Below are 27,055 nucleotides of genomic sequence, written 5' to 3' on the forward strand. Positions count from 1 at the left end.
GCTGTAGTTGCTACTTTTTTAAGCAAACTCTCTAGGAAACATTAGGTTAGTCAGCTGGTCACATTATTTTTCCTAAATTTTAATTTCCATAAAAGCTCTTTTCAACCACTGTGTGTTATCTGAATTTCTAATAAAGAAGTAAACTAAAAATTAAACAGTCAGTGAGTGGTTAGTAAATTATTCAAAATCTAAAATAAGCTTTCCATACACAGATGTGTACATATATTTCAGGTAGGGAGTTAAATATATAGCATTTAAACCTTTTAAGGAGGAGGAGGCACCTAAAGAAAAATGGACAATTAAAAAAAAAAAAAAAACAACCACCCTTTGCGACAGGCATGGTAGCACATGCCTATAATCCCAGTCTTGGGAGGTTGAGGCAGAAGGCCTGCAAGTTTGAGGCTAGCCTCAGCAACTCCGCAAGGCCCTAAGTAACTTAATGAGACCCTGTCTCAAAATAAAAAATGAAAAGGGCTGAGGCTGGGGCTCAGTGGTTGAGTGGCCCTGGATTCAATTCCCAGTATCAAAAAAACAAAAACAAAAACAAAAGACAAAACACCCTTTGCTAAAAGTGGTGAGCATACAGTTCTGAGAAATGAAAGGGAAGGCAAGGCAAAGAAATAATAAACCTAAAAGTTAAGAGAATTATAATTCCTTAAGCTGTTGCCTAGATTTAAAGGGAGCAAGGGATTATTAAAACAAACTTTAGGGCTTCTTCAAGCACCAAACTAGCCACCAACATTCACCAAGTACAAGAAACAGAGTATTAGATGGGGAGCTCTGGATGACTCAGAAGTCATTCCTTACAGGGGCACAGGCATCCTGCAAATTCCTGATACTTCGATGCCACAACTACCTAAAGCCTCCAAAGGATTCGTAACTTCTTTTCCTTGAGCTCTCATCCCAATAAATTTCTGTTGTGCTGCACTTGCTCACAATAGCACTGCCCAGATTCACCTATTAGTTGGGTTACTGCCTTTCTTGCTTCCTATCACATTTCATAAGGACTATGTTAAGTGCACCACAAACTGTGGTAGGGGCAAATTACAAAGGCCGAGTAGTCAGTTCTAATGATGACTCTCACTGACAGGTCAGAGTAAGACATCACCTCTCACCTGACAATTCCCTGGACTGCAATGACTCTCCGGTTTTTTCTTCACGTTCAGAGTAACGCCGAGAACCACTCTTAGGAATCCAGACTTCTTGGAGTTCCAGACTGTCCTCCTCATCATCGCTCTCTGAATCGTGAACAGTAATTGGGGTTGGTTTTACTACACGCTGAAGACCACTGGGTCCTAAAACAAAAATCACAGGCCTAATAGTTACTCTTTGCCTAAAAAAGATCTCACATAAAGTATTATTTCCAGGGATCACCGTCACAGAGATGTATACTTGATCTGTGTAGCTTCCATGGTCACTCACTGAAGTGGAATATACCCTTTGATGAGACACCATGAAGAGTGTTTTAACTCTAAAGTATTAAGTACGACTAATATGCCAGTAAACTTTACACATTCCTAATGGTAAATTAAAATAGAAGATCATATGGCTCTTCCCATAGGATTCTATTTCAAAAAGTAAAAAAAATTATCAAAAAAATAATCAAAATAAGTCATAATCATTTTAAAAAACAGGCTACATATTTTCCCAATTTTGCAAACATAAGCTAAGGCAAAGCGAGTGAAGATAAATCTCAAAAATGTATGGGACCAGTGAGCAATTCTCTGCATTCTTTAATTGACTAAGGTCTATCTTAAAGCCTAGATGCATGTTCCACTTTATGAGTCTGTATATTTATGTAAAAAATGCTTTATTTATTTTGACAGTGCAGCCTTTAAATTTTAGTTCTTCTGATCCGATTTTCTCTGACAAGTGACTAATATTAGCACCATAAAAAGTAAGCTTCATGAAACTTTATTTTTTTCCTGTTACAAGGTACCATGCCTGGCACAAAAATCAGCATTCAATAAGTATTTGTTGAATACGTGACTGCATCTGTAAGACACTTAAAACAGGGATAAAGGTATTTTCAATTTAAAGACAAAACATTTCAACAGATTAGTAGTGAGAACATAAATTCTAATCTCAATTTGTCCATTTGTCACTGAGTAGTGTTGAGCATATCACTCAAACTTTTGAAAGACCATCAGATTCCCCAATTGTAATATGAAGGGTGATATTAGTCAATCTTTAAAGGTCTATGAATCTAAGGCTGCCAGGAGTTACCCACAAACAGAGAGTAGATTTTGATCTATTTACTAAGCCAGGTCAAACTCACTGCCACTTCTCTTCCTCACTAAAATGAGGAGAGTACAAGCAAAAACTTTAACCAGGTTGTTTATTTTCCCACTATCTGAGTGATTTCCTTTTTAACACACATGCACATGGATACACAAGTACAACTACACATAGTTGTTGCTGCAATTAAAAATAATAAGAAGCCAGGTGTGGTGATGCATGCCTGTAATACCAGCAGCTTAGGAAGCTGAGGCAGGAGGATCTCAAGTTCAAAGCCAGCCTCAGCAAAAGCAAGGCACTAAGCAATTCAGTGAGACCCTGTCTCTAAATAAAATACAAAACAGGGCTGGGGATATGGCTCAGTGGTCGAGTGCCCCTGAGTTCAATCCCTGGTACCCCCAAAAATAAATAAATAAATAAATAAATAATGATAATAATAATAATAAATCTTTAGTATGAGATATATACAGGCAGTGAGAAGAATGCTGAAGCTATATTATAGGTCTCCATAACAAAACAACATACATTAGAAGCTGTAAGGGCAGAAAAACAACCATTCTTGGAGTTTCTTGGTTTTCATTACGGTCAGGCTCCAGGTTTCAGAATGACAGGTGAAGAGTCATGTAATTACCTGCTTGCTCCTCATCAACATCCACAGGGATGACTGCCTGACTGTGAGCAGGTGTATCATTTCCACTCTCAGCCACCACCTCTCCATCTTCTTGTACCATATCTTCCATCTCATTCAATGCTTAAATAAAGAGAGTCAAAATAAATGCCAAGAGAAGAATTAAAAAAAAAAAAATGGCACATAAAACTGTGGCAGCTGTGAGGACTCAACAGACTCACTGATTATTAGTACACTCTGGAATAAGAACCTATAACTATGCTTTGATTCAAAGACATTAACAACAAAAGTCCAGTGATTTTAAAGATGAAATCATAGACGAGAAAAGGTCATGTGGTGAAGGGAAGTACATCGCTGGAAGATGAAAGCAGGGAAAGTGGCATAATTGAAAAGAAAGTACCAATATTCCTCCCTGAAGATGTTACCAAGGATGGCTGTGTGATCTGTCTCCCTCTAAGTCATTTGCTTGAAGATGGTGGAAGCCAGCTATTAGAAGACCTTGTGATCACTTTATAAGCAATGAGTCTCATGGTATCTGCCACCTACACCAGAATACACTGTGCAGGGGAGATGAAATTGCACCTTTCTCTTCCTACTTTTTAGAGGTTAGGTTATCATGTATTGGCTAATGTGTGGTGAGGATTATCAATACACTAAATACATTTTTAAACATTTTAACATTTTAAGATCATTTAAATGGTTGATGTGCTTCAAAGTCTTCACAACAGTTTTCACTGGCAATCAACAAGTGAGAACATGTGATGTTTATTCTCATTATTCCAGAGTGTAAATTCCATGAAAATTTCAGACTTCATTTATTACATTTTCTTAAGATAAAAATGGTCACTTTCCAAAGAGACAGTCAATAAAATAGCACTTGGCTTCATCAGTTTTTTACAAAATTAAATCCTAATCCTTGCAGACTCTATCCAGTCCCTTCTTCCCAAGGACCTGACTGATCTCAATTTGGGTTAGGACAATACCATTCTTCATATTTAATATATGACTTCAAAATGAAAGGTACCCTGCACTCTGTACTGAAAAACCTATGGCCATGTAACTTTCCAGTGTAGATACCCAACATATACCCTCCAAACACAAATGGATTTGCAGGACTTGGGTAGTTCTGCACTGCAGCAGTTTTAACAGTTTCCCAAGAATGGGCTATGTTGTATAAAGTCCAGATCTTTATGGCACCAGTGACCTATCTATACATTGTACAATGACATTTGTACAATGTCAAAAGGACAATACCTGACTTCACATCCCCTTCTCTCATCACTAGTATCTGCTGACTCTGTGCTTCTGTTTTATCTTTTGGGGTGAGTACCAGGGGAGAGATTTAACAATAAGTTTGAAAGAGTACTTGTGTAAAGAAGAAAATATGAAGCTAGCTAGATACAGCTGCATTTACTTAAAAAAAGTAGAAAGGTCAAGCCTGGGAAACGAAGAGTTGGAATCTAACAACAAAAAAATTATCACAAATGCCGTGAATCTGAGAGAAAATGTTTAAAGAAAAAGAGAGATCAAGAACAAGAGTGGAACAGGAGGCAGTGCAAGCAAAGGAAAGGCAAGTCAAATCAAGTAGCAGAAAATCATGAAAATGGTGCCAAAGCTGTCAAGAAACAAAGGCAACTCAAGGTAGAAGTAGGCAACAATGTGCAATACTGCCCAGATGTCAAACAAAATAAAAGTACAGAAATGACCAACAGATTGCATAAGACAGTCAGTGGTGACTTTGACAAGAGCCAAAACAGAGTTCTATAGAGAACACGTAAAGAGAAATGGTTGACGACAATGCCTATGGGTGATTCTTTGGTCAGGACCAGTAGATTCACAGTCTGTCTTCATTATAAAAGCAGTTACCTAACATTAGGGAATCCTGTATTTTATTAATTATTGTGTCCAAGGCAGTGAACAAAGGGGTAACAACAAAAAGATGGCTAGAAAAAATTGCTTTTGAATTCTTTGGGGTCAACTGGGAAATAAAAAATCTGGTAAGGAAATAATCTCACTCCATCCACATTCATCAACAAAGGGTCACATACATTGAAATGCAGATGTTCAGTAAATGTTTAAAAAGTGGACAGAGTATTACATAACTGAAATCCAGTAGGTCTCTCTTAATGTACTTAATTTGTTGGGTGGTTGTGAGAACACATTGATTAAAGGTATGTGAAAGATGCCAATATCTAGCAGCACATGGCTGTTATTTATTTTTTTCAGTTCTTAGAACATCCAAAAATGTCCTTTATATTCATGTAAATGTACTTAACCATTGGTCAGGGAGATATTAAGTAAGGCTCCTTTGCCTAAATATTTAAAGTTGTATTTCAGTTAAACCAAGCCTATAATGTTATCAGTGTACCCTAATCCCTATGGCACCAACCAGTCCTTCCCATTCTGTTAGTATTCTCATAGATTCTGCAGATAGGAACAGACTTGAAAACAAACAAACAAATAGAAAAATTTTAACTATCACCGCATATCTTCCTTGTCAGCGAGCTCCCCTCAAAGTGGAAAGTGACAAGTTGAAAGAGGGGAAAAAAGGAACAGGATGGAGTCAAAGAAATGTGATCCAGAGTAAAAATCATTTCTATCTGGAGCTCACAAAAGATCTGGGTTACCGTCGGCTGCAAACTGCTGCTCTCCTGGCTGCAGATCTTGCCGAAAGTCATTCTCCTCATCGGAGTCATCTGGGTGATGGTGATTGTTGTCATGGATGTTGGCATTGTTGTTTTGGGCATTATTATCATTGTCATTGTTGGAGTTCTGGTTGCTAACAAGGGCTGAAGAAACCCCGATTCCTGTGCCTGCACTCAGACCAACTCGAGCACAACCCTAAGGCAAAACCAAACCACAAGTTTATCAATTTGGGTTAGTATACAACACTTCACTTCTAAGATGCCTTCATTTCATCTTTATGTAAGTACTAGCATTTAGTAGCATCCATTTATGAAATGCTTCACATTCACATAAAGATCTCATTTAAGGTTCACAATACTTCAAACAAGATAAAGCATTCCTAGACTGATTGATAAGGACAAGGTACACAATGGGACATTTGTACAATAGCACAGGAACAGTTAAGTATTAGAGCTGGGGATTAAAACTCAGCATTCTGACTTCAAATCTTGAGTTTCCCCCACTGCACTGCACTGCTTCAACTGCAGGAATATAACCATTCGTAACTGACAGGGGAAACAGAATTAGTTAAAGGATTATGTTTTTAGTACTGTGAAGAATATAGAGTTCTGTTAAGCAGTTTTAAAATAATATTTTATGCAACTGGGCAACTTCAGATTTCCCAGAATATGAACTTAATAGAAGAGACAGCAGCAAAGTAAAATATTTCCGAAATAAATTACTAATCCTTAATGAGACTCTGAGTTCCTGATTTAATCTACCAACAAATTCCTCCAAGTAATAACACCTGTCTTAGCTTAAATTTCCAGCTTCTCCTTTACCTTTAGTTTACAGAATTGACAAAAACAGCTTACGCTGATTTTTTTCTCTCCTTTCTCCAAACACGCTTAATTAATATTCAATGACAAGAACAGTATTACAAACCTTATGCCTTCTTTGAGGCTGGCGGTGAAAAGTAACATTAGAAGAGTATTTTATTGAAAAGATAAAAAGAAAAAAAAAAATCACAAGTTGTTCTGTTCTTTTTTTCCTTGAGTATTAAAATAAATAAAAACTACTTAAAAGGTGACTTACTTTAGGTGGTTCACGAAACATCTGGTCTAGTGAAATAAATTCCAGGCTAGGCAACAATTCAATAAACTGGCCAAAGGAGTCCAGCTTCAAAGCATGGCACCGCACAAGGTTGATATCGACCAATCGAGTCCATCTTGAGTGGTCTGTTGAAGAAAGGACATGACAAAAGAGAATTTAAGTAACTTTTTCCATTAGTATGAATTTTGTGAGAGGTAGCAAAAACTTTCAAATTATTTTCCAACTTTTCCCTTATTTCATGATCTTTAAAATATGAGAAAACTATTATGATGTTCCTCTACCTAACTCTGTTTTGAGAACTTGATGGTCTGGTAAGTATTAACTTGAAGCCAGGTCAACCCTGATTTAAATGTGATCTACTTAACAATCTATATGCATTTCCACAACAGGACATAAGAAAATTTATGGCACATTTAATATCATGCAGCTATTTCTAAAGAAAGAAAAAGATGTATATGCTTGCTCATGTGGATAGCTCTCCAAAATACACTTAGTGCAAAATAGAAGGCAGAGGACAGTGTATACATAGTAAGATTCTTTTGTATATGTCCTTTTCTAATGCTATACACATAAAGCACATAAAGGCTGTAATATGTACAATTAATTTGTCCGGAAGCATATATGAGAAACTGTTGATGATAGTTACCTTGAGAAGAGGTGATTTTTCACTTTGTACCTTTCTGTACTGTTTGAAATTTATCAAGTGCATATATTACATTATTTTTTAAGTGTTAACAGAAGTTCTGAGTGATGGGATTATAGGTCTTTTGTTCTGTTTTGTTTTCTTCTTTACACTCTTCTGTATTTAAGAAAACAAACAAACCAAAAACCCAGTAAATGTTATTTTTTTAAAGTGATCTATACTTGCTATATCCTAAAGTTCATATTTCCCAATAATTTCCTGCTTCAGCTGGGCCATTGACAGAATTTAACTTCTGGTAGGTGGAGACAATTGTTCTAGTGAAGGATCTCAGAAGAGGTCCTGAGACCCCTAAAATAGGCCTGACAGTGGCTTTGTGAGAAGGCACAGACCCCTGCAAGATGACTAACTCTACAGAAGAGGAGGTTGTTCTTTAAGTGTCAGTGAAGTGTTTTGTTTTGTTAAGTGGAGTTCACAAGAAAAACTTTCTCTAGCTCTGCATATATTTAAAGGTTTGTGAATTTAGGTATTTAAGAAGGTCTCCGAAATAACTAGAATCCTTTCAGAAAGGAAAATGAGCTCCTGCCATCAGAAAAAAATATATCCTAATGTCACATTTCTACATATAGGGGAGCAGAGGTCTCAAATAATAGTAGGATTTCTAGTCAACAAAAGATCTGACATCAGGTTGATGATTAATATGTCACCTAATTAAAATTTTTAGCTACATAGACCTATTTTGTCCTTTCAGATGATATGCCATTTTGAAAGTAATTCAGAGAAAAAAAACTATAATATCCTAGCTTATCATCTGTAAATTTACTTTTATGTGTGTCAACCAAAGAAATGCATATAAAGATTAAGGAACTTGAATGTATAACCTGAACAGTGAAAAATTCAAGGAAAAGAACTTAGAAAATTTAAAGAAGCATCATATATATTTCCAACTCGGTTATCAAAGGTTCCCAAATTTTGAATGAACAATTCATATAAATTATTTATATATATATTTTTTAAAATATATTTTTAGTTGTAGACACAGCACCTTTATTTATTTATTTATTTTTATGTGGTGCTGAGGGTTGAACCCAGTGCCTCACATGTGCCAGGCAAGTGCTCTACCACTGAGCCACAACCCCAGCACTAAATTATTTATATTTTACATTAGGAATACAATCATACAGAGAACAAAGACACATATTATTTCACTTATCATACAGCAGTTCTATGCCTACAGTACCTGAGATCCAATTGAATGGGTTATGTAGATGAGGGCAATTGTAAATTGCCAGATATTTGATACAGGAAAAAACTTCATTGACTGCCTTCATCCCTATATCAGTGATGATTCCAGGATTTTCTACCACATCAGCCAAACCATACTTCACCAAATCTGCATTAGCCATTCTGCCTAGAGAGAGATAAAAATTTCAGAGAAAAAGTTTCAGAGAAAGTTAAATTCTTTAAAGTGTCATGGAGCGCTGCCAGTTTTGTATCTCAGTATCCAGTGTGATCAGTTTCCATTATTCTGTTTCCTATCTTCATTATCAGGTTTGGGTTCAGGTATAATTTTAAGTTAGCAATTCTAAATATATGGTAGTACTTCTAATACAAAACAAGAATTTATATTTTACAAGTCAAGGGTAGGTAGTTACAAAAACTTTAATTGTTTAGAAGACAAAAGTAGAGCAAAAATTCTTAAAAGGACAACTGTATTGGTTCATATCACTGTTATAACAAGTTATAACAAGAGAAATAAAGTCCTAAAAATGCAATTCCCTCAAATTATAAGAATTATGTTTGTGGAATGTGGTGAAGACGTTTTGAGAAGGGAAAACTCTGAGAATTTGGTTTCAGTTTAAGAGTCCACAGCACTGTCAAAAATATCTACATATTTTTATGGACTTCTAATTCCAGAACATGTTGCTGGGCTCTAGTTACTATTCTGGGTCACAAACAAGCAGGGGTGGGTTAAGCAGAAGAGGATCTTCCATCCTAGATTATGCTACTAGTAATCACACCTCATTCCTTGCTTCCTGTCATCATTACTCTCATCTGCCTTCCTCTCCCTCTCCAAGATGGTTCACCTGACTTGAGAGCTCCTTGAAGGACAAATGGGACTGTTTAGTTAGTTCAGTTCTATCTTCAGTATTCAACACTGTGCTGGGAATCTAAGAGCTGAATAAATGTTTCCCCCAGTCCTTATGGTCAACTGATTCCCAGCTCAAAGAAAACTCTTGCAGTGCTGAAGTCATCCTAAGTATTAAAACGGTTTATACCTTTTGCTTAGAACATGCTTAACTCCCAATTCTTCCTATTTTGTTTTCCATACAGTTTACATTCTTTTCTACTCAGTGGCCAACTTTGGTATCTGCTGGCATTTCTTACAGATTTCACCTTAATCCATTCTTTGTATTTTAGCCAAACATTAACCTCCTTGTAAGGACCTTATTCCTGCCCTTTGGACTTGAGATAAAACTGCCTTTTTCCTTAAGATGGGGTAGATCTTGAACTGACACTATTCCCTGAGGTATAGGTACATAAATGCTACAGTCTAACATGACGAAGCCAGCTTGTGCTTTCAGTTCTTTACCATTACCATCTTATTCCTCCTGCTAATAAGGCTTCCTCCTTACCACAATTCCTCAAAACCCTAATAATATCAACAGCAATTCATTTTGTTTTTTTTTCCTCTCTCTCTTCAGCTCAATAGGACAGTTAAAAGTAAAAGCTACACTTAGTGAATATGGCCTAGTTGTCAGAGATTGTTATAAATGTATGTGTCATTTTTTTAATTGATCTCTCAGAGCCACTCTTGTCTTATCTCCCATTTTAAGAATAAGAAAACATAGACTTAAGTAACTTGATGAGGTCCCATGATTAATAACCACAGGTCTCAATTCCATCTGTCTTCCAACTCTGTACTGCTTCTGAGGTATTTACTGAGTTTTACATCCCTATCATCTTCGAATGAAGCTCTGAGTTAATAAACTCATGTAAACAAAGGACCCTTCTCTAATAGTCATCTTTAGGTCATTGATTTTCTCCCATACATCATCAGTGTCTCAACCCATGCCAGCAAGTCACCTATCCCTTTATTACTAATACACAGCATTCACTTTTCTTATCTCTCTTATATGTTAGGGGAGAAAGGTGATGTTTCTAGATATTTTGTCAGAGAAAGTGACTCAGGGTTTACAGAGGCTACAATGTCCCACACCCCTTGAAGAATTTAAATTCTTTCAAAATTTAAATTATTGAGAAGGGGAAGACTAAGTAAATGAGTATGAGTGGGTTTCTTCCAGTAACTATTCTGAAACAGAGAACTATTTTGGTGCAACAGAGGTCAGCAGGTATGTGGGAGAAAGAGCTGAACTACAGTGAAGAAGAAAATGACTCATACAAAGGTCAACACTAAGAGACTGCTAAACATGAGTGAGACTGTAAAATAAGTTGTATTGAAAGTATAAGATAATGGTAGACAAGGAGGTAGTGTTTTCATGCTATTAAAACTGTGTGATGAGGAGAAAAAAACATTACAGGAAAGTAACCAGTTGTCTGGATATTAAATATCTACCTATCCCCTGAAACTCTCACACATACCACTTGAAGACAACCCTTCAGGGGACCTATAGGTGGCCACCCTGAGGATACAAAATTTTTAAAGTTTTGAGCTTTTGAGAAACAGAAAATTATACAAAAATTAGTAATGTCTAAGTTAATTTGTTAAGTTATTTCACAGATACTGTGAAAATATAGGGAATACTAGCTACCTCATTCATAATCAAAAAGAGTTGATATCAAATACATGTAATTTTTATGAAATTGCTCTTAGCATTTTAAAACTGTTTTGAGAAAAGCTGATTACTTTCAAAGCTATACAGATTTAATGTGATTCCTACATTAAATTGGCTACAGAAGGATGATTGGACTGTTTATAAAATAATTGGCAATTATGCTAATGAGAACTGCAACACTGAAACAACCAACCATAGGACAAAAAAAGTCAAACCAAAAAAGAAAAAAAAAAAACAAAAACACTACTATTATGATACATATTAGAAGTAAAAAATGAGAAGTAATATTTTTTGACCTGCACTGTCCTGATCAGAGAAATGAAGCCTTCTTATGTTCTTCTATAAGGCAAATTAGATTCAAAGAAAAAAATACTATCTGGTATGATTGTAAGAGTCTAAGAATTGTTGCAAACTACATGGGAAAGAAACTAATCCTGTAAAAATAAAAACATGTTGGGTAGCAGAAATTTTTTTTACATGTCTTACTAATGTCCAATGGAAAAAAGTTTGAATAATGAATTGACTGACATGCACTTGAACTCAAAGGAATAATTTCCCAACTGTAAATGCATATTAGAAAATGCTGTGAACAAGCAAACAGCAATTATCATTAAATGAATACTGACCATTATGTGTTCACACTAACTGGAAAATCCAGAACCACAGAAGGCTTATTATGGAAATGAAGAGTATGGGCAGAGAATGGGACCTCGTCTGAGAGGACCATCAAAAGCTTTAAGAAGCGTGGCAGATCAAATTCAACAAATGGAACCAAGGATGACATTCTGTGAAAAAAATGAAGCAGAATGGGAAAGAAACTTGGGCAGTAAAGTGGAGACAATACATAATCTAGATACAGATCATTTTGGTGTACTGTTAATCACCACATTTTCAATAATATGCTAACGTCTAAGACAATATGGAAGAAAAATCACTGACATTTCTGAGTTTTCTTTTTCAAGAAAGTAAAAGTGCCTAAGATTTTAAATTATATCAAAAAAAACTTGGCACATCCCTATTCAGATTTTCCAGTAAGTTTCCTACAGCAAGTCTAGGGAATAAAGTGAGAGAAGTCTTACTTTGCAGCAAAAATTCATCTACATATCCCAGATGAAGGGTTTCAAACTGGGGAAACTCCAATTCTGCCATCTTTAAGGCAGAAAAGACACCATCTTTGGTTAGAGAGGGCTGGATCCGAACTTCATGTAACCTAGAAAGAAAAGATCAAGAAATATTTCTATTGTAGGAGTATTTGCAAAGTGTAAGTGCATCTTAGGCAGTATAGTACACTATATATTAAACAACAACAAACTAGCTATTTTCTATGTGCTTTCTTAAGCCTAATTAACGTGAGAGTTTACATCTAGTGCTGGTATTTCTTTAACATCTTTCTTATGCTGCTAGCTGTTATTGTTCCATTTAAATATAGTTCTAGCAGAGAACAATACTTACTTAAATTTAGAAACAGTTTATTATACTAATATTTTTAATCAATATTCTATTTGATGAAAAGTTACCATTTTATTTTCAAATAAAATGAAAAAGTTAATTCAAGTTGAAGAAAATATAAAATTAAAAGCAGAGTAGACATTTGAAAGGTAGGAAATAGTAAATGTGGTATAAAGTGATATAAAATGTGGTTTAAAACATAAAGATCTTACTGCAAAAGCCAATTTCAACACTGATTTTTGAATAGCAGATATTATTACCAACTAAAACAACTCAGAAAGCCATCCACAGATTGAGATGATGAGGGCTTCAGACACCAGAGTTTCAGTGCCAACTTCTGTTGGACTCAGGTGTTTCAAGATAAGTCAACTGCTCTACTCTGATATGAGACCATGACACCACACCCTCCCAAGAGCTGGCTCGGTCTGGATTAACTAGTCAACAGTTCTAAAATTAAGGTTACTAAGGTATAAGCATCTGTTATATTAGTAGCTCCTTTATATTTTTAAATCTAAACAAGGCATAATCACACTTCATACACAAATGCATACATACGCATTCCCCCAAAATTTTGAAAACAGGAAAAAAACATAATTCTAAGACAAAAGACACATAGGGAAGAGGAAACACACCTACGGGCAGCAGTGATGATGAGGTAACCAAGATCTACTTCAAGAGCATTTTTGCAAGCTCCCAAAACAATAGTGTGCAAATTTCTAAAACCACCTAGTTAAAGGAGAAAAGAACAAAAACAAGCATTTGTTTTGACATACTACTATCAGGAAAGCATCTGCCCATATCTTACACAATAATTAATCATTTGTTTTTACATTCAAATTAATATCTCAAAAGGAATTACAACTACTAGTTGTTTCCTAAAAAGAAACAAAAACATACTCATTCTAAAAAGATACAGCTGAAAACTGATGGCATCTGAAAACTTCAAAAGATTTAGACTAATTAAGAATTTTAAGAAAGTGACAAGCTCAGGAGGGAAGAAGGAACTTTGAATTTCTGGTTGAATTTGAACTTCCAACATATCATGGAATAAGACCCCTTTAACTGTTTTTCATGTTTTTGAAATGTGTATCAACACACCCCTCCCAATAAAAGGTGTGGGGGGCGGCGGGGGTTGGAGTTGGGAACACAAATTACTGTGTAGCTCAATGAATTTTCATAAAGGACTGATGCATCTATTTTGAACTCTTATAAATAAAATCAGCAAGTATGTACACTTTCTGGTCTGGCTTCTTTAAACATTTTGTTCATGAGATTCATCTGTTGCCAGTAACTATGAGTTTGTTCATTAATACTGCTGCATAGTATTCTATGGTCACATCGTAATTACCCATTCAACTGCGGAAAGGCATTTGAATTGTTAGGAAAATTGCTTCTATGGACAATCTTGAATACACCTTCTGGTGAACAAGTGTATACATTTCTGTTGGGTTTAAAACCAAGGAATGCAACTGTGGTTATGTGTACGATCAATGTAAATAGATACTGCCAAATAATATTTCGAAGTGGTTTTATCAATTTATGCTTTCACCAGTTATATATGAAAGGCCCTGTTATTCTAGTAATACTACTGTTTCTCTGTTCTTATAAGTCATTGTGAGCTACATTGTGATTTTAATTTGCATTTCGCTAATTTTAAGTAGAATTCATCAGTTTTTTTTTCACGTTTACTAGCCATATGAATAGTCTGCTTCTCTTTCAGAACCTTTATATATAAGCTCAGCTTTTGACATCTCTCTCTAGGACTTCTCCCTAGTGAATAAACTGTGGTCTTCTTTTCCCTTCTGAATTTTACCCTAATAATTGTAACCATGAATAAAAATAATACTGGTGGTCCATTCTGTTGACTCAATGTAATTAAGTGTACTTACACTGAACTTTACTAAGTAACTGAATGTCTACACATGTACTACATACTCGTCATTATATTTCAGAGGTATTAATTACAATGTATATTTGTTACCAATGGTGCCTGAGGACTTTTCATTTCATTTTAGATAGTTTTAGAGTCTAACTATACATCTATCCAGAAAAAACTCTCATTCTCTTGCAATGATATGATTAGCATAAGGCATTTCTGTTAATTATCATTATTTAGCTATAGTTAAGGGATCTAAAGAGTGAATTTTTTTTTCTTCTAAAAGCTATCATATGATGGATGGATCTAATAATATCCAAATGAAAGGCATGGAAGCATTTTATATATCATAAAGTATTAAATAAATACTGGACATCAACCTCATTAATGCCTGAGTTCTTTAGGAGGCTCAGGGTGTCTAAGTCATAAAATCTCTCTCATAACCAAAGGGCACTAGAACCCCTGTTAACATTTCTAAAAAAACATTCCAAATATAACAGGAGATACATTAATTAAATAATAAGTAATAACAAGCCTAAAACCATGTATCACCCTAATGTTTGAGTTTAATGTACATTAAAAAGAAATGAATACTAGCCCATGCCCAGGGATACTTATTCTCCATCAAATACGTGACAGGAAAGTGTAATTGGTGACAAGCATTTTCTTTCCAAAAGATTCATAAGCTTAAAAAAAGCAAAATTAATTTTTAAAATATTCAGTAACTAAAGAAAATGAATACCTGATCTCCAACTGTCTTCAACTACATGTTGGATAAGACCTCCAAGGAAAGGAACTCGAACCATTTCTAAGTGTTCTAAGTTTCGGGCAGATGCTAAGCCTGTTACTAAAGGGACATATTTCAAGGAATTTGTCGGACCTGGAAACAAACAAATGAACTCATCAACTCTGTCTTAAAATCACAGCCAAACTGTTGGTTCTCTGCAATCTGTAGTTCTTAATACAAATGAAAGTCAATCTGTTAACAATATTTATTGCACATTAGGATTTTTCAGTAAAAATGGAGATACATGTAGTATTTTTTGTAAGTATCCTGAATTCTCAAAAATTTTGAGCTCAAAATAACTGAGGGGAAGAAACCAAGATGAAAATTCAATCCTTCCCTCAGGTAAACAGCTCAATCATTTAAATATCTCTTCATGTGACTAGTGTTATATTAGATATGGACAATCACAAAAGACATGGTGCTATCCATCAAAGGGCCTGAAACTGACAAGGAAATGAAACATGAACAATTACAAAAGTACTAAAGGGAGAAAATATCAAGTCCCAAAATAAGATCTGCTATACTTCATAAAAAAGGGAAAAAAAAAATGAGAGATATGTGTAAGTAAAGAAGTATATACTTCAGGTTTTAAAAACCAGTAATACAGTTTAAGGGAAGACACTGAGGTGCAAGCTATACAGTTGGGTCAGACAATGAATAGGCATAGAAAGCCGTATAGTTGTGTTGAACAGTGAACAGGCAGATGTGTCCAGAAAGGAAGGTATGAAAAAGCAGTTAAAATTAAGGGTATCAAGAGAGGCTCTGATTATTATAAATTCTGAAGCAGACTAATTACCACTTGATATTCTAGAGCTATAAGGATAGTACAGGATTCTGTTTGGGTGAGTAATATAAAAACAAGGTTTAAAGTAGATTAGGTTAGATAGTTTTTTTACATGCAGATTAGGGAACAGAGAGAGAGAGAGACTAAGCAAGTCAATGGAAATTATTAAAATAACCAAAAAAATGTAAAAAGTGTTTATATGGATTACACAGAGATAGTTGGCCTTTTTTGTTTTCTGTTTTTTATTTTAATGCCACCAGTATATTTATTATTATTCTTTTAATATCTTTATTTTTATATGGTGCTAAGGATCGAACCCAGGGCTATGGTTGTTTTGTTTTTTTGATAAGGTCAAACACAAATATTGTTTCTAATGTCATTAAAACAAGTACACTTATCTTCAGAAGATTAGTAGTAAAACAAACAGTAACAGAATCACATAATTTTATAACAAATGTAACTATGAACTGCTATAGATTGTTTTTAAACTAGCATATGTTTAATTCTACCATAACTGTAAATCATTACCTGCACAGTTCCTCATGACAAAAGTTCTTAAGCTGATGCAAAGAAAGTCTTTAAACGGCTGTGGTTTAGTGAGTCTTACCCACTTCATATAAAGATGCCTCAGCATTGGTATACACGGAATTTCAGGAACGTTCACCCCTAAAGCACATATACAAAAAGAATAAACAAGAAAAATCAAAAAAATACTCAGTACTCTGTATATAAGTTCAAGTTTATTTTCACATCAACAATTTATCTTTCAAGGGGCTTTTTATCAGAACAAATACCATAATTAGTTCATCAAATATGGTTTACTTAAAACAGGCTTGTAAAGAACAAATTTATGCAAATCATGAACATTACTTTGTTAACTTTGTAGAAAAGGTATATATATGGGAAGATGGGATTTTAAAAGTACTGTCACATATAATACATGTAAGTCTTTCTCATAACCCTGTAACTCTTCTGGGACATGATTACCCACAAGATAAAAAATGAAAATAGGTTACTGAAAGCAAAGTTGTGAAGATGGAAACAAAACATAGTAATATGTATGTTATATAACTATCAATACCTACTGCCCATGTGTTAAAAAACTAAATTTCTCAGCACAAGGTCTAGTTAGCTGGATCTAAATATTACAGTTTCTAGAAGAGGGTCAATACAGAACTTGAAAAGTCATTTCTACAAACATAAGAATCTTACAAATTTGTAAATAACATAGTTTACGCCAGCCTGCATCACTCTAGGAAAGTGAGAAATTTAACAGCCCTTTATTTTAATATTTCAATTGATAAGGATATTTTATACCTCTGATCAATAAGTGCCTTAACACCAGAAATCACACCCACAGAGGATTATACTTGGGAAAAACAGAAGTAAAAAATGGGAGAGAAATTCAGGAGATATGGAAGAGAAAAGGATCAATTACTTGTAAATCCTAAATGGAAAACAATTAGAGGAACTTGCCTCAATTTTCTATACACTGTAGCACAGAGAAAAGCCAAGGGACAAGTGTGTGAGACAAATTCAAGGATTAGGGTTAAATAGTATTTGACAATTTGTTAAATGTCATTTAATAAATAGTATGTGGCAGAACCAGCTTGATACAACTTTTAAACTTGAGAGGTAAGAGTACTGTTAATAAGAATCAGAAGAAGCAAAATTAAGAAAAATTGAATGGCGGTTCTTTAAAAAGCAAAACTATTCAGAATGTTCCCACCTACCAGGATTACTTTTTAACCAAGTCCTCTTAAAACAGCATGACTTTAGCTTGAACTGTGTACATACATTATATGATCACAGGTGGGAAGTAAAATTGGGGAAGAGACCCAAAGAAGAAAAGCAGAGGAAATGAGGTTCAGATTGAGACATAAGAATCAGAATTCACAAAGTTGAGGTTAGCCAGTACACTGGCTGCACTATTTGAGAAACCCAAGACAACAAAGGTTAGACAGATTCAAAGGCAGTTATACCCTATGATCACTCCACATTTTTCTCCAACTCCACTCTACAAAGAACATAATTACCCACTTCCCGTTCAAGTTTATTTATTTACTCTACACTGATGGATCACCATCATACAGTTTTAAACTGGTCAATCAATCACATGAATTAATGTATTCCAATAAAACTTAAAAGTACTTATATTTGCAATACACTGAGACAGACACTGTAAAAAACACAAAGATATAGAAATAGTCTTTGACCTTAAGAAGTTTATATTATAAACTTCAGGGATTATTTTATTATCTAAAAACTCAAATTCAAATTAGATATTCAAATCCCTAATCAGAAGCACTCCTGAATCTTATAAATGAAAAGCTGCTAAAGATCTTTACTCTTCTTCTATAATTTAAAATCTTATTTAAGACCTACTTCCAATCATATCTGCTACTTTCCCTTTCCATCTGATTCAGTTTCAGAAATTTCCAGTTCTCTGGACCATCTCCAATATCTAGAATAATGTCTGGAACATAGTATACACTAAATATGCATGTAATGAATAAAATATAAATGAAATATTAAAGGTCAGGCTATGTCATCAGGGATTGCCCCCAAATTCTTTTCAATATTCTAATTAAGTCAAAGAAGGCAAATTAAATTTGAGAAAACATGTGCTACTATTTATTTGGGTTGAAATGACAGGACTATTAATTCAAAGACTATTTAGATGTGGAACACACACTGTGATCAATGCAAATACAGTGCTATTGGAAAAAAAAGACTATCCCATTCCCACTTTTCAGGGAAAAAGATAAATAGCAGAGTTTTCTGTAGGTTTTGGGCTAAAGAATACATGGTAATTTTTTGCTTGGAGAAGATACAGGTAATCTTGGATTTTTTATTTGTTATGTTTGTGACTGAGCTCTATAACAAAGTAGCCATTGATGTTTGTGACTGAGCTCTATAACAAAGTAGCCACTAACTATACTTGGCTATTTAAATTTAAATAAACAAACATAAAATAAATTTAAAAAATTAAGTTCTTCAGTTTCACTAGCCACACTGCATACCCCATAGGACAATATGAATATAGAACACTTTCATCATCTTCAAAACACTATATTGGAAAGACCTCCTCCAGAGAGCAGAACCAGGTGGATAGTAGAGAGATCCAGGACAGGATTCTGACTCTAAGGCAAAGAATTTAAAAATAAAATAACCCTCAAAATCACTCAAAAAATCTTCAAAAAGTAGACAGACTGTTTATGGAATAGTATTCCTCCCAAGGGGTCTTTGATGTGAAATTTAAACTTTTGTACAAGTCTCACAAGCATTTCTTTTGCAATCATTAATCAAAAAAGCCAACTCTAAAATTCTCATAATTCCCCTTCAATGAGTATTGAATTACAGGGCATTTCAAAGAGTTACAAGTGACCCATGAATTATAAATACTCACCAACTAAATGTAAAGTCTGAATTTTGGCTCCTATGGGAATTTTCAGTTTGTTTTCAGGAGGAATTGGAAATGCTCCATTACGATTACGAAATTTACCCAAAATATGAACATGAGGCATGTATGTCCAAATAGATTCTACCAATTCCAAGTGAGATGTTTCCACACCCTAGAAGATAATGTCAAAGCAAGCGTAAGAAAGGGTTTTAATTTAGAACGCTTTTCCTTTTGTATCATAAGACACTAAGTATGCACTGGAACTTTTGGATGAAATCTGCATGTGAGTGGACATATTCTATCATTCTTTAAATCCATTATTTAATCAATAAGTGAACAGATTACACTGTACCTTTGTCCAAACCCACAGAACTGCATCAACACAGAATGTTCAACCAGATGTACTCACCACCAAGTTTGGGCATGCCTGTAAAGCTTCTAGAACTCCTGGAATGCTAAAGGCCTCATGGCCCCTTACTCTTCGCCTCTCAAGATACCGAGGGTGAAGGCCATATAGCTGTTCAACATCTGGCATCTTCTTCAAAAGTGTTAGAAAACTGGAATCTGTGAATCCTGAGAAATTAGGAAGTATTTAGGGCCAGTTTCATCTTTCTGTTCATGAGTATTTATTAGGCACTGTAATTTTATTAAAAAAAAAATTGTAAAAGGTTTTAACATTTTCCTAAGCTAAAGAAATGGTTGCAACAGAAGAGGCAATCCTATAGTAGCACGGAATGTGTCAGATACTCCACTTAATCTGAATGAATACTGTGTAGCTGAGGCTTTCCATTTGTTGCCTTTTTTGTTGTGGTTGCTTTTGAGGCAAAGAAACCTTTAAGTAACAATACATTTTACTCAGATGACTCTATTTGAGTGGTGGAAGGAAAGGTCCACCTACCTGATCACCACTACCCTCCTCCTCCCCTACAGTGTTTTCTGGTCTGTAAAGCCTTCAGGGCTCTGCAGAACACTAAAAATATAGATAGGATATGATTCCCACCTTGAGGAAGTTCACCTAATTCCCATCTCAAACTAGATTATCTTATTTACTCTAATAATCGCTATCAATCCCCTACCATTTAAGACATTTCACTCTTTTGAAAAAGATAGATGAAAGTTGGCTATGTGAATAAGAATGATCCAAACTGAGAGGTTTCTGAGCTGAAAGGAACCTATTTGGGAGGTCAGTTGTGCTCTATGTAAGAATCAACAAGATGGGAAAAGAAAAAGGCAAATGAAGTCCACAGTAGGAATTACTGATTCAATAGCAGGGAGATAGTGACATGAAGACGATATTTTATTAGTGGGCCTTGGAAGGTGTGTAAAAGCCAACTATCTGCTCAGTACTGATAAAAATTTTGACTCTTAAAAATAAAATGAAGCCAAAAGTGGTAGAACGCACCTGTAAACCCAGAGATTTAGGAGGCTGGGGCAGGAAAATTTGAAATTTGAGACCAGCCTCAGCTATTTAGTGAGGCCCTAAGCAACTAACAACACTCTCTCTCAAAATAAAAAATAGAAAAGTCTGGGGATATAGCCCAATAGTAAAGTGTCCTCGGTCAAATCCCCAGTATAAAAATAAAATAAAATGAAGCTCCAAATACCAGGTGACAACCACTAACATTTTCAACACTTGTTCTATTTGTTCAGGGCTAACTAATTTTAGAGTCACAAAAGTGGAGAGTAAGAGGGGACCCTGGAGATTACATGGTCTCTATATTTATAATTGTTCTTATTAATGTCTTATAAAGTAACCTTTACTGACTTAACCATTCAACATGTTAGTCATTTTGTTTTCTCATTTATTCTCACAAAACAAAAAAGGGGTGTCATCCCATTTAGAAATGTAAAAATTGAATTGAGCTTAAGAGCAACCAAGAGGCAGCAGTGCTGGAATTCAAAACCCAATGCCTATCCTCTTGTCATGCATTACATGGTGCCTCTTTCCATTACCTTCTTTACAGAGATGGTATAAGACTATCTTATACAGAAACCACATTCAGAAACCACAAAGTATTCTTATATAAAAAATCAGGACTTAAACTTCACATAGGCTGTAGAGGCATTCATGAGCACAGGTGGGGTGATCTTACCCTAGGCTAGAGATTGCTTCCATTCTCTTTGATACTCACTGCATAGATAGGAAACCTTGGGCTCATAGGTATTTATCACAGCCTCAAAGTCAGTAACCTGCATATAAATTACTTTCTAATTTGTTAAAGAAGCATAGAGGTTAATGCAAAGATTGCACTGAATGGCAGCTCTGCTATCCTGTCTCCCTATATAGTACATTAATTTCATCTCCAGAATTACTGCTGGCCTAATCCCTACAAAAACAGATCTAACTTAAAAATAAGACAATCATTTTCATGCTGCCCTCTTTCTTTCCCCACTACAAATAATCATTCTCTGGAATGAAATGAATCCTTTTCCTTTTGGATGGCTTTTCTGAGTATTTGACAACTGTGGCTTGCCTCCACCAAGCTAAAAACTAATCTCTGCGATGTGCTTCACAAGAAGGTGCAGACTGATAACTTCTCTGGCCAACTGATAAGAGGTTATCAGTTGACTCCTGAAAATATAGAGCATCCCAAATTACACAACATTCTAGCATTACAGAGGTAGCCTGCTCTTACCACAGAAAAGAACAAGACAATTATCCCAGCTTTTTACTTCTATTATGGCTTTTTGGGTTGCTGTTCCCCTCAGCTTCATTATATTGTCAAAGTCTCATGATCTGGATATCACAGGAGAAGTTTCAAAACTTCCAAACAGTAAAGTGCACTAATTAATGGATTGGGGCTAACTGAAAAGAAGACTTGACTAGACTTTCATTTGAATACTTTCTTTTTAGATGTACCTTGCTAAATTAAAGTCATCAGCTGTTTTCCAGCTGTCTCTATCTGAGATGGATTTATTATAGTTAGGCTGCTAATTCTGAGTTATGAGGAAAGAATTCAGATTTAAGAATCTGTAAGACCCAGAATTGGCCTCTTGAAACTACTGAAGAACTGCAAGTTTCAGAAGTGTAATTTCTGTGGCTTACTCGAGCAGTTTTGTAAAAATAGATAAATATTCGCTTAATTAGAGGGTGCAATTAAGGTGTGGGAAAAACTATGATAGAAAACATCACCACTCATGAGAAAACCCATGATACAGAATAAAGGACACACTGCCTAATGTAACACATACAATACTTAATTAAGGGCTCAGTAAGTGTTCTCCATTAAAGTGTGAAGCAGGCTGGTGTAGTTCCTTAAGGAATAGGAAATGAAAAACAAGACCACTAAAACAATAAAACTTCAGGCAAAATGCATTTCACCAACCTAAAATAAATGTAAATAATTTGTATAAAATCCTGCCTCCCCATATACAAGGTGACTTAGATTGCCTTTAAGACAAAAAGTCACATTTCATGGAATCACTGTTATTACTTTCCAGTAGGTCTCTACAGCACCTACAGGCTAAAGGTACTTACCACTTGGCATGTATTCCCACCACCGCCCTGCACAGAGATCCACAACCCTCACAACTCTCAGATACAAGGTCACTGCTTCCTTTAGCTTCCGAGAAAGACATTCCATACACATAATATCCTGCAGAGGGAGGTACCTTTGTGAGAGAAAGAAACTCATTTTTATCAAATAGGTTGAGTACTTCCTTCCTTTCACCAGTTATTTTTTTCCTTTTCTCCTACCCTTCAAACATAGTGGGAAAATTTGTAGGACTTTAAGGTTTATATCCATAAAGTCATAAAGTTTCTTACTGTAAACAGGTAAGTCAGCAAATACTAAAGTATGCAAATAAAATATTAAGCTCTTTCCCTGGATCATTTGATAAAAATCTACCTTTCTTCTTTTAAGCTTTCATAAACAAAAAAATATTTATAAACAAACAAACAAAAAAAAGCAAAGAAAGAATGGAAGAAAAAAAATCTCAGTATATTTCAGGTATGATAAGGGAAGGTAAGGATCATAAAGAACCAATTAACTTGAACAAGGCCAGTATTATTTGGCAACTTTGACAGATCCATTTCCTGTAGTTACTCTGCTCCCTTTTAACTATCTGCAACCCCATGAAACTCTACTTTATTCATCAACAAATATGTACACTAATTTACCAGTATACAATTTCTTTTCCAAGATCTTTTGTCATTAAGGTGAGATACACTGATAAAGGTATTGCATGAGTATTAAGTGAGGACACCTGATCTGAATCAAAATTTCCCCTTTCCTAATCTTATCTCTTCCTTCCTGAAACTTTTTAATTAACCTCTATTTCTGTTGTTTTCAAAAACCAATACATATTTTGACAGGTCAAAAAAATTTCATGACACTCTCTTACCACCCCTCCACAATTACCTAATTAATATTTTTTAAAATGTGGAAGCCATCCTACTGAGTCTATATTGAATCATACACACTGTACTCTACTGTTTCATTTCACAACCATCTTACAAGGTAAGTAGCTGGTAACTTCTCTTTGGCACACAGATCTCCCCCCAGGTCAGTTTCTTTCCCTTTCCATCCTGCTATATTCTCTGGTCCTCTGGCTAACAGCTGACTTTGGCCGATTGGATGTGCTAGATAGAGGGCTGGAGTTAGCAATATTGGCTTTCTGCTGCTGTTGGTCTCCTAGCTGAATTTCACAACATTCCTATTTATACCACTATAAATATGACCTTCATTAAACTATCAGTTGAGTATATCTTTTGCTATTTCCTGGAATCCTCATTGATCTAGTAAATGCTATTATCATGCCATTTTACAAGTGATGAAATTGGCTCAGAAAAGTTAAACCTGCAAAAAGCCACAAAGCTAGGTACATGAGAGGAAGGGCAAGGATTTCAACATGGTTTGGTCAAACTCTCATTTCTAAAAATTATGCTAATTCTAGAGGGAAAGTGCACCTAGGTAAGTTGAATATTCCTCTGCTCCATTGCTTTCCACCTCTGGCCTTTCTCCCTTCCTCTTTAATGCTACTTAAATAAAGAGAATCATATCAAATCAAATTTTCTACCATAAGACATTAGTTAGCCACAACTTAATTTACAATTTCTATAAATTAAATGTAAGGAAAATTATAAGAAACTACATGACTACGCATTTATAAACAATGAAAAGCAACAGTTTTCTGCGTCTAATTTTGCCACCTCATTTTTTTTTTTTTCCAAAATAATTGTTATCCAAAATACCTGTCTGGGTTAATTTTATACTCCATTTAAATGAAAACAGATCAATACTAAAAAACGAAAGTCAAGATACTTTGACATCACATTTGCCCTAGAGAAAAAAAAAAATGTGTTTTTTTTCACAGATTTTTAAAAAGCTAGAGGAATTCAAAAGGCATATAAATACTACATTTTACATTTTAGAAAAGAAGCTGTTAGCTTTGCGATAAGGCATAGTGCTTTTTTTTTTTTTTTAAGGAAGGCCAAAGTTTTCCTGTTTCATGAACATGTGTTAAGTTTTTACCACACCACTAAAACAGGCAACCTCAGATTAAAAAAAAAAAAAAAAAAATTAGAAGCCTAAAAATAAAACAAAATTTAATCTGTTTATTTTTAGAATAAACATATCATACCAAGTACAAGAACTTAGCTCAGTCCATGGTTCTTCTTACATTTTGTCAATTTGCTAAGTATTTTCTTCATTAGAACTTGGGTAAGATACTTCTACTTGACTCTACCCCTTCCATTTGAAAGGGGTCTGTTGAAATGCAAAATGTTACCTATTTACTTTCAATTTAAAATATTAGTTGTTCATAATACATTCTTAGCACTTTAAAACTGAGACACAGTATTTGTATATCTTTAAGGAATTCAGTATAAAAATTCAATAAGTGTGTAATTTATCCAATCAACATCTAATATCTATCCCCAGAAACAATTTTATCTATGCTTTCCTTTAGAATTTTAATGGCTTATTAACTTCTTTGATCCACTTAGAATTTGGTTATAAAATATGAGAGATCATGATGTGCTTTTATTTTTTTGTGCAGGTTGTGACATTATCAGTGAATAATACTCGAAGTCTTTCTTCATTGATGTGAATGCTAATTTTATCATAAAATAGTTCTCCACATGCATTTGAAACTACATGTAGAGTCTACATTTGCCTGTTTTGCTCAACTCTCTGGCTATCTTCATCAGCACCAAATCTATTATACATTTTAGAATGTATCTGAACATCTTATATGGCTAGATTTTTCTCAAATTTTTTGCTACTCTGACAGATCATTTTGTTTTATTGAAAAAAAAACTATTATTTTAATAGGAATTTTTATTTCTAGACAGAATTAACAAAAACTGTATTGTGTCACAGAATAACAAACTGCTTTCTTAAAGACTAATACAAATTTACATTAGAGAAGAAAAATAAAGTACACAATTCCTTATAAAAGTGTTATCACTATTCAAAACTGTAACCCATAAATATTCAGTAATTTACAAAAATTCAACACATTTCTTAGACCTTCATATACGTATATTTTTCCTAGGTAAATAATCTTAAATTAGAGGAAAACTAAGATGCTTAGAAAAGTTAATTGCAATTATGACTGCAGAAAAAACTGGAAACAATCTAGTTGTCAGACAATAAGGGAAATAGTTTAATGTCGAATATACACTTGATAGGATAGGAAGCAGTGACTAAAATGATAATGATGAAAACCATGTAGTAGTAATACGTGAAAAGACAGAACAGGATAACCATTACACTGACCAAGCATTTATGCCATAAAATGTGATGAGTGCTTTAAAACCACTATCTCACCGAATACTTATGGTAACACCTTTATATCTATCATGGTCCATGAACCTATGATTCTAATTGGGTCTCTAGCTCCAGAGAGGAAATACGTTAGAATTTGTTTATTTGAATGGTGTAAAAAGTACAAATTCTCAAAGTAGAAAGTAATGGAAATGGAAAAACACTTTTGTATGTCTGCTTATTTGACTGTTGTTATGATGCAATCTGAATAATAATCTAAATTTTAAAAAGTTTTGGTTAAAGAAAACTTCGTTATATTAATCACAAAACAACTTTAAGGTGAATACTGCATACAGTATGAAGGGTACTTTTTCACAAAACTTGTATTTTCATCACTTACATTTATGTGTATACTGAGCTAAAGGCACTTCGCACTGCAGGTGATAATCAAAGTCAGAAACATTGACTTATGTTGTACATGCATGTTGGTTTCACAAGCCAACAAATCTGTCAATTAACAAAAATTCCAAGAAGCCTAGAAATGTTAACCCAAAGAAGGAAGGATTTTCCAATAGAACTTTGGAAAGTTCTATTATGTGGCTAGTGGTCCTGTGCTGTCCTGTACACTAGCCACTATCCACATATAGCTACTAAACATTTGAAATGTAGTTATTGCAACTGAGAAACTGAATTTTCACTTTAAATCTACTTGCCGCATGTCACTAGTGGCTGTCATATTACACAACACAGCACTAAGTTTTGCTTTCACATTTATATTCCAAGTATGTGGAAGTCAACCAAACAAAATCTTACCTAAAAATATGACAAAGTACTTCATGTGAAAGTTGATTCATATAGTCCTTTGTTTCATCTGATATTGTTTCCTCTGGGATTTCATTGTTCATGAGACATGTTTTAACACTTTTCTTTCTTGGTCCCATTGCTATGTTGTCTCCAGTATCAAAAAGCAAATCTCCTCTTTTGCTTGTCTGAATTCAAAGCACC

At 34.5% G+C, this 27,055-nt stretch overlaps 1 protein-coding gene across 7 annotated transcripts in view; it reads right to left on the minus strand.

Moving 5' to 3' along the window:
- FBXO38 (F-box protein 38) overlaps positions 1–27,055 on the minus strand; it is a 49,453-nt gene that overhangs the window by 14,006 nt on the left and 8,392 nt on the right. For 4 of the 7 annotated variants that reach the window (XM_079145530.1, XM_079145529.1, XM_079145526.1 and 1 more), the window contains exons 2-14: positions 26,864–27,054; positions 22,819–22,952; positions 19,750–19,913; positions 19,347–19,512; positions 16,466–16,603; positions 15,109–15,246; positions 13,123–13,216; positions 12,121–12,251; positions 8,485–8,655; positions 6,587–6,729; positions 5,494–5,707; positions 2,870–2,989; positions 1,116–1,295 (exon numbers count right to left, since the gene is read on the minus strand). In XM_079145530.1, coding sequence (XP_079001656.1) covers positions 1,116–1,295; positions 2,870–2,989; positions 5,494–5,707; positions 6,587–6,729; positions 8,485–8,655; positions 12,121–12,251; positions 13,123–13,216; positions 15,109–15,246; positions 16,466–16,603; positions 19,347–19,512; positions 19,750–19,913; positions 22,819–22,952; positions 26,864–26,991 — 1,921 coding nt within the window. In that variant the 5' untranslated portion in view covers positions 26,992–27,054. Of the gene's footprint in view, positions 1–1,115; positions 1,296–2,869; positions 2,990–5,493; positions 5,708–6,586; positions 6,730–8,484; positions 8,656–11,667; positions 12,066–12,120; positions 12,252–13,122; positions 13,217–15,108; positions 15,247–16,465; positions 16,604–19,346; positions 19,513–19,749; positions 19,914–22,818; positions 22,953–26,863; position 27,055 lie in introns of those variants that run through there. The other 3 variants (XM_079145531.1, XM_079145528.1, XM_079145532.1) reach the window with 2 other exon arrangements.

This window comes from Sciurus vulgaris (genome assembly GCF_902686455.1).
Source record: "Sciurus vulgaris genome assembly, chromosome: 6".
Taxonomy (NCBI): domain Eukaryota; kingdom Metazoa; phylum Chordata; class Mammalia; order Rodentia; family Sciuridae; genus Sciurus; species Sciurus vulgaris.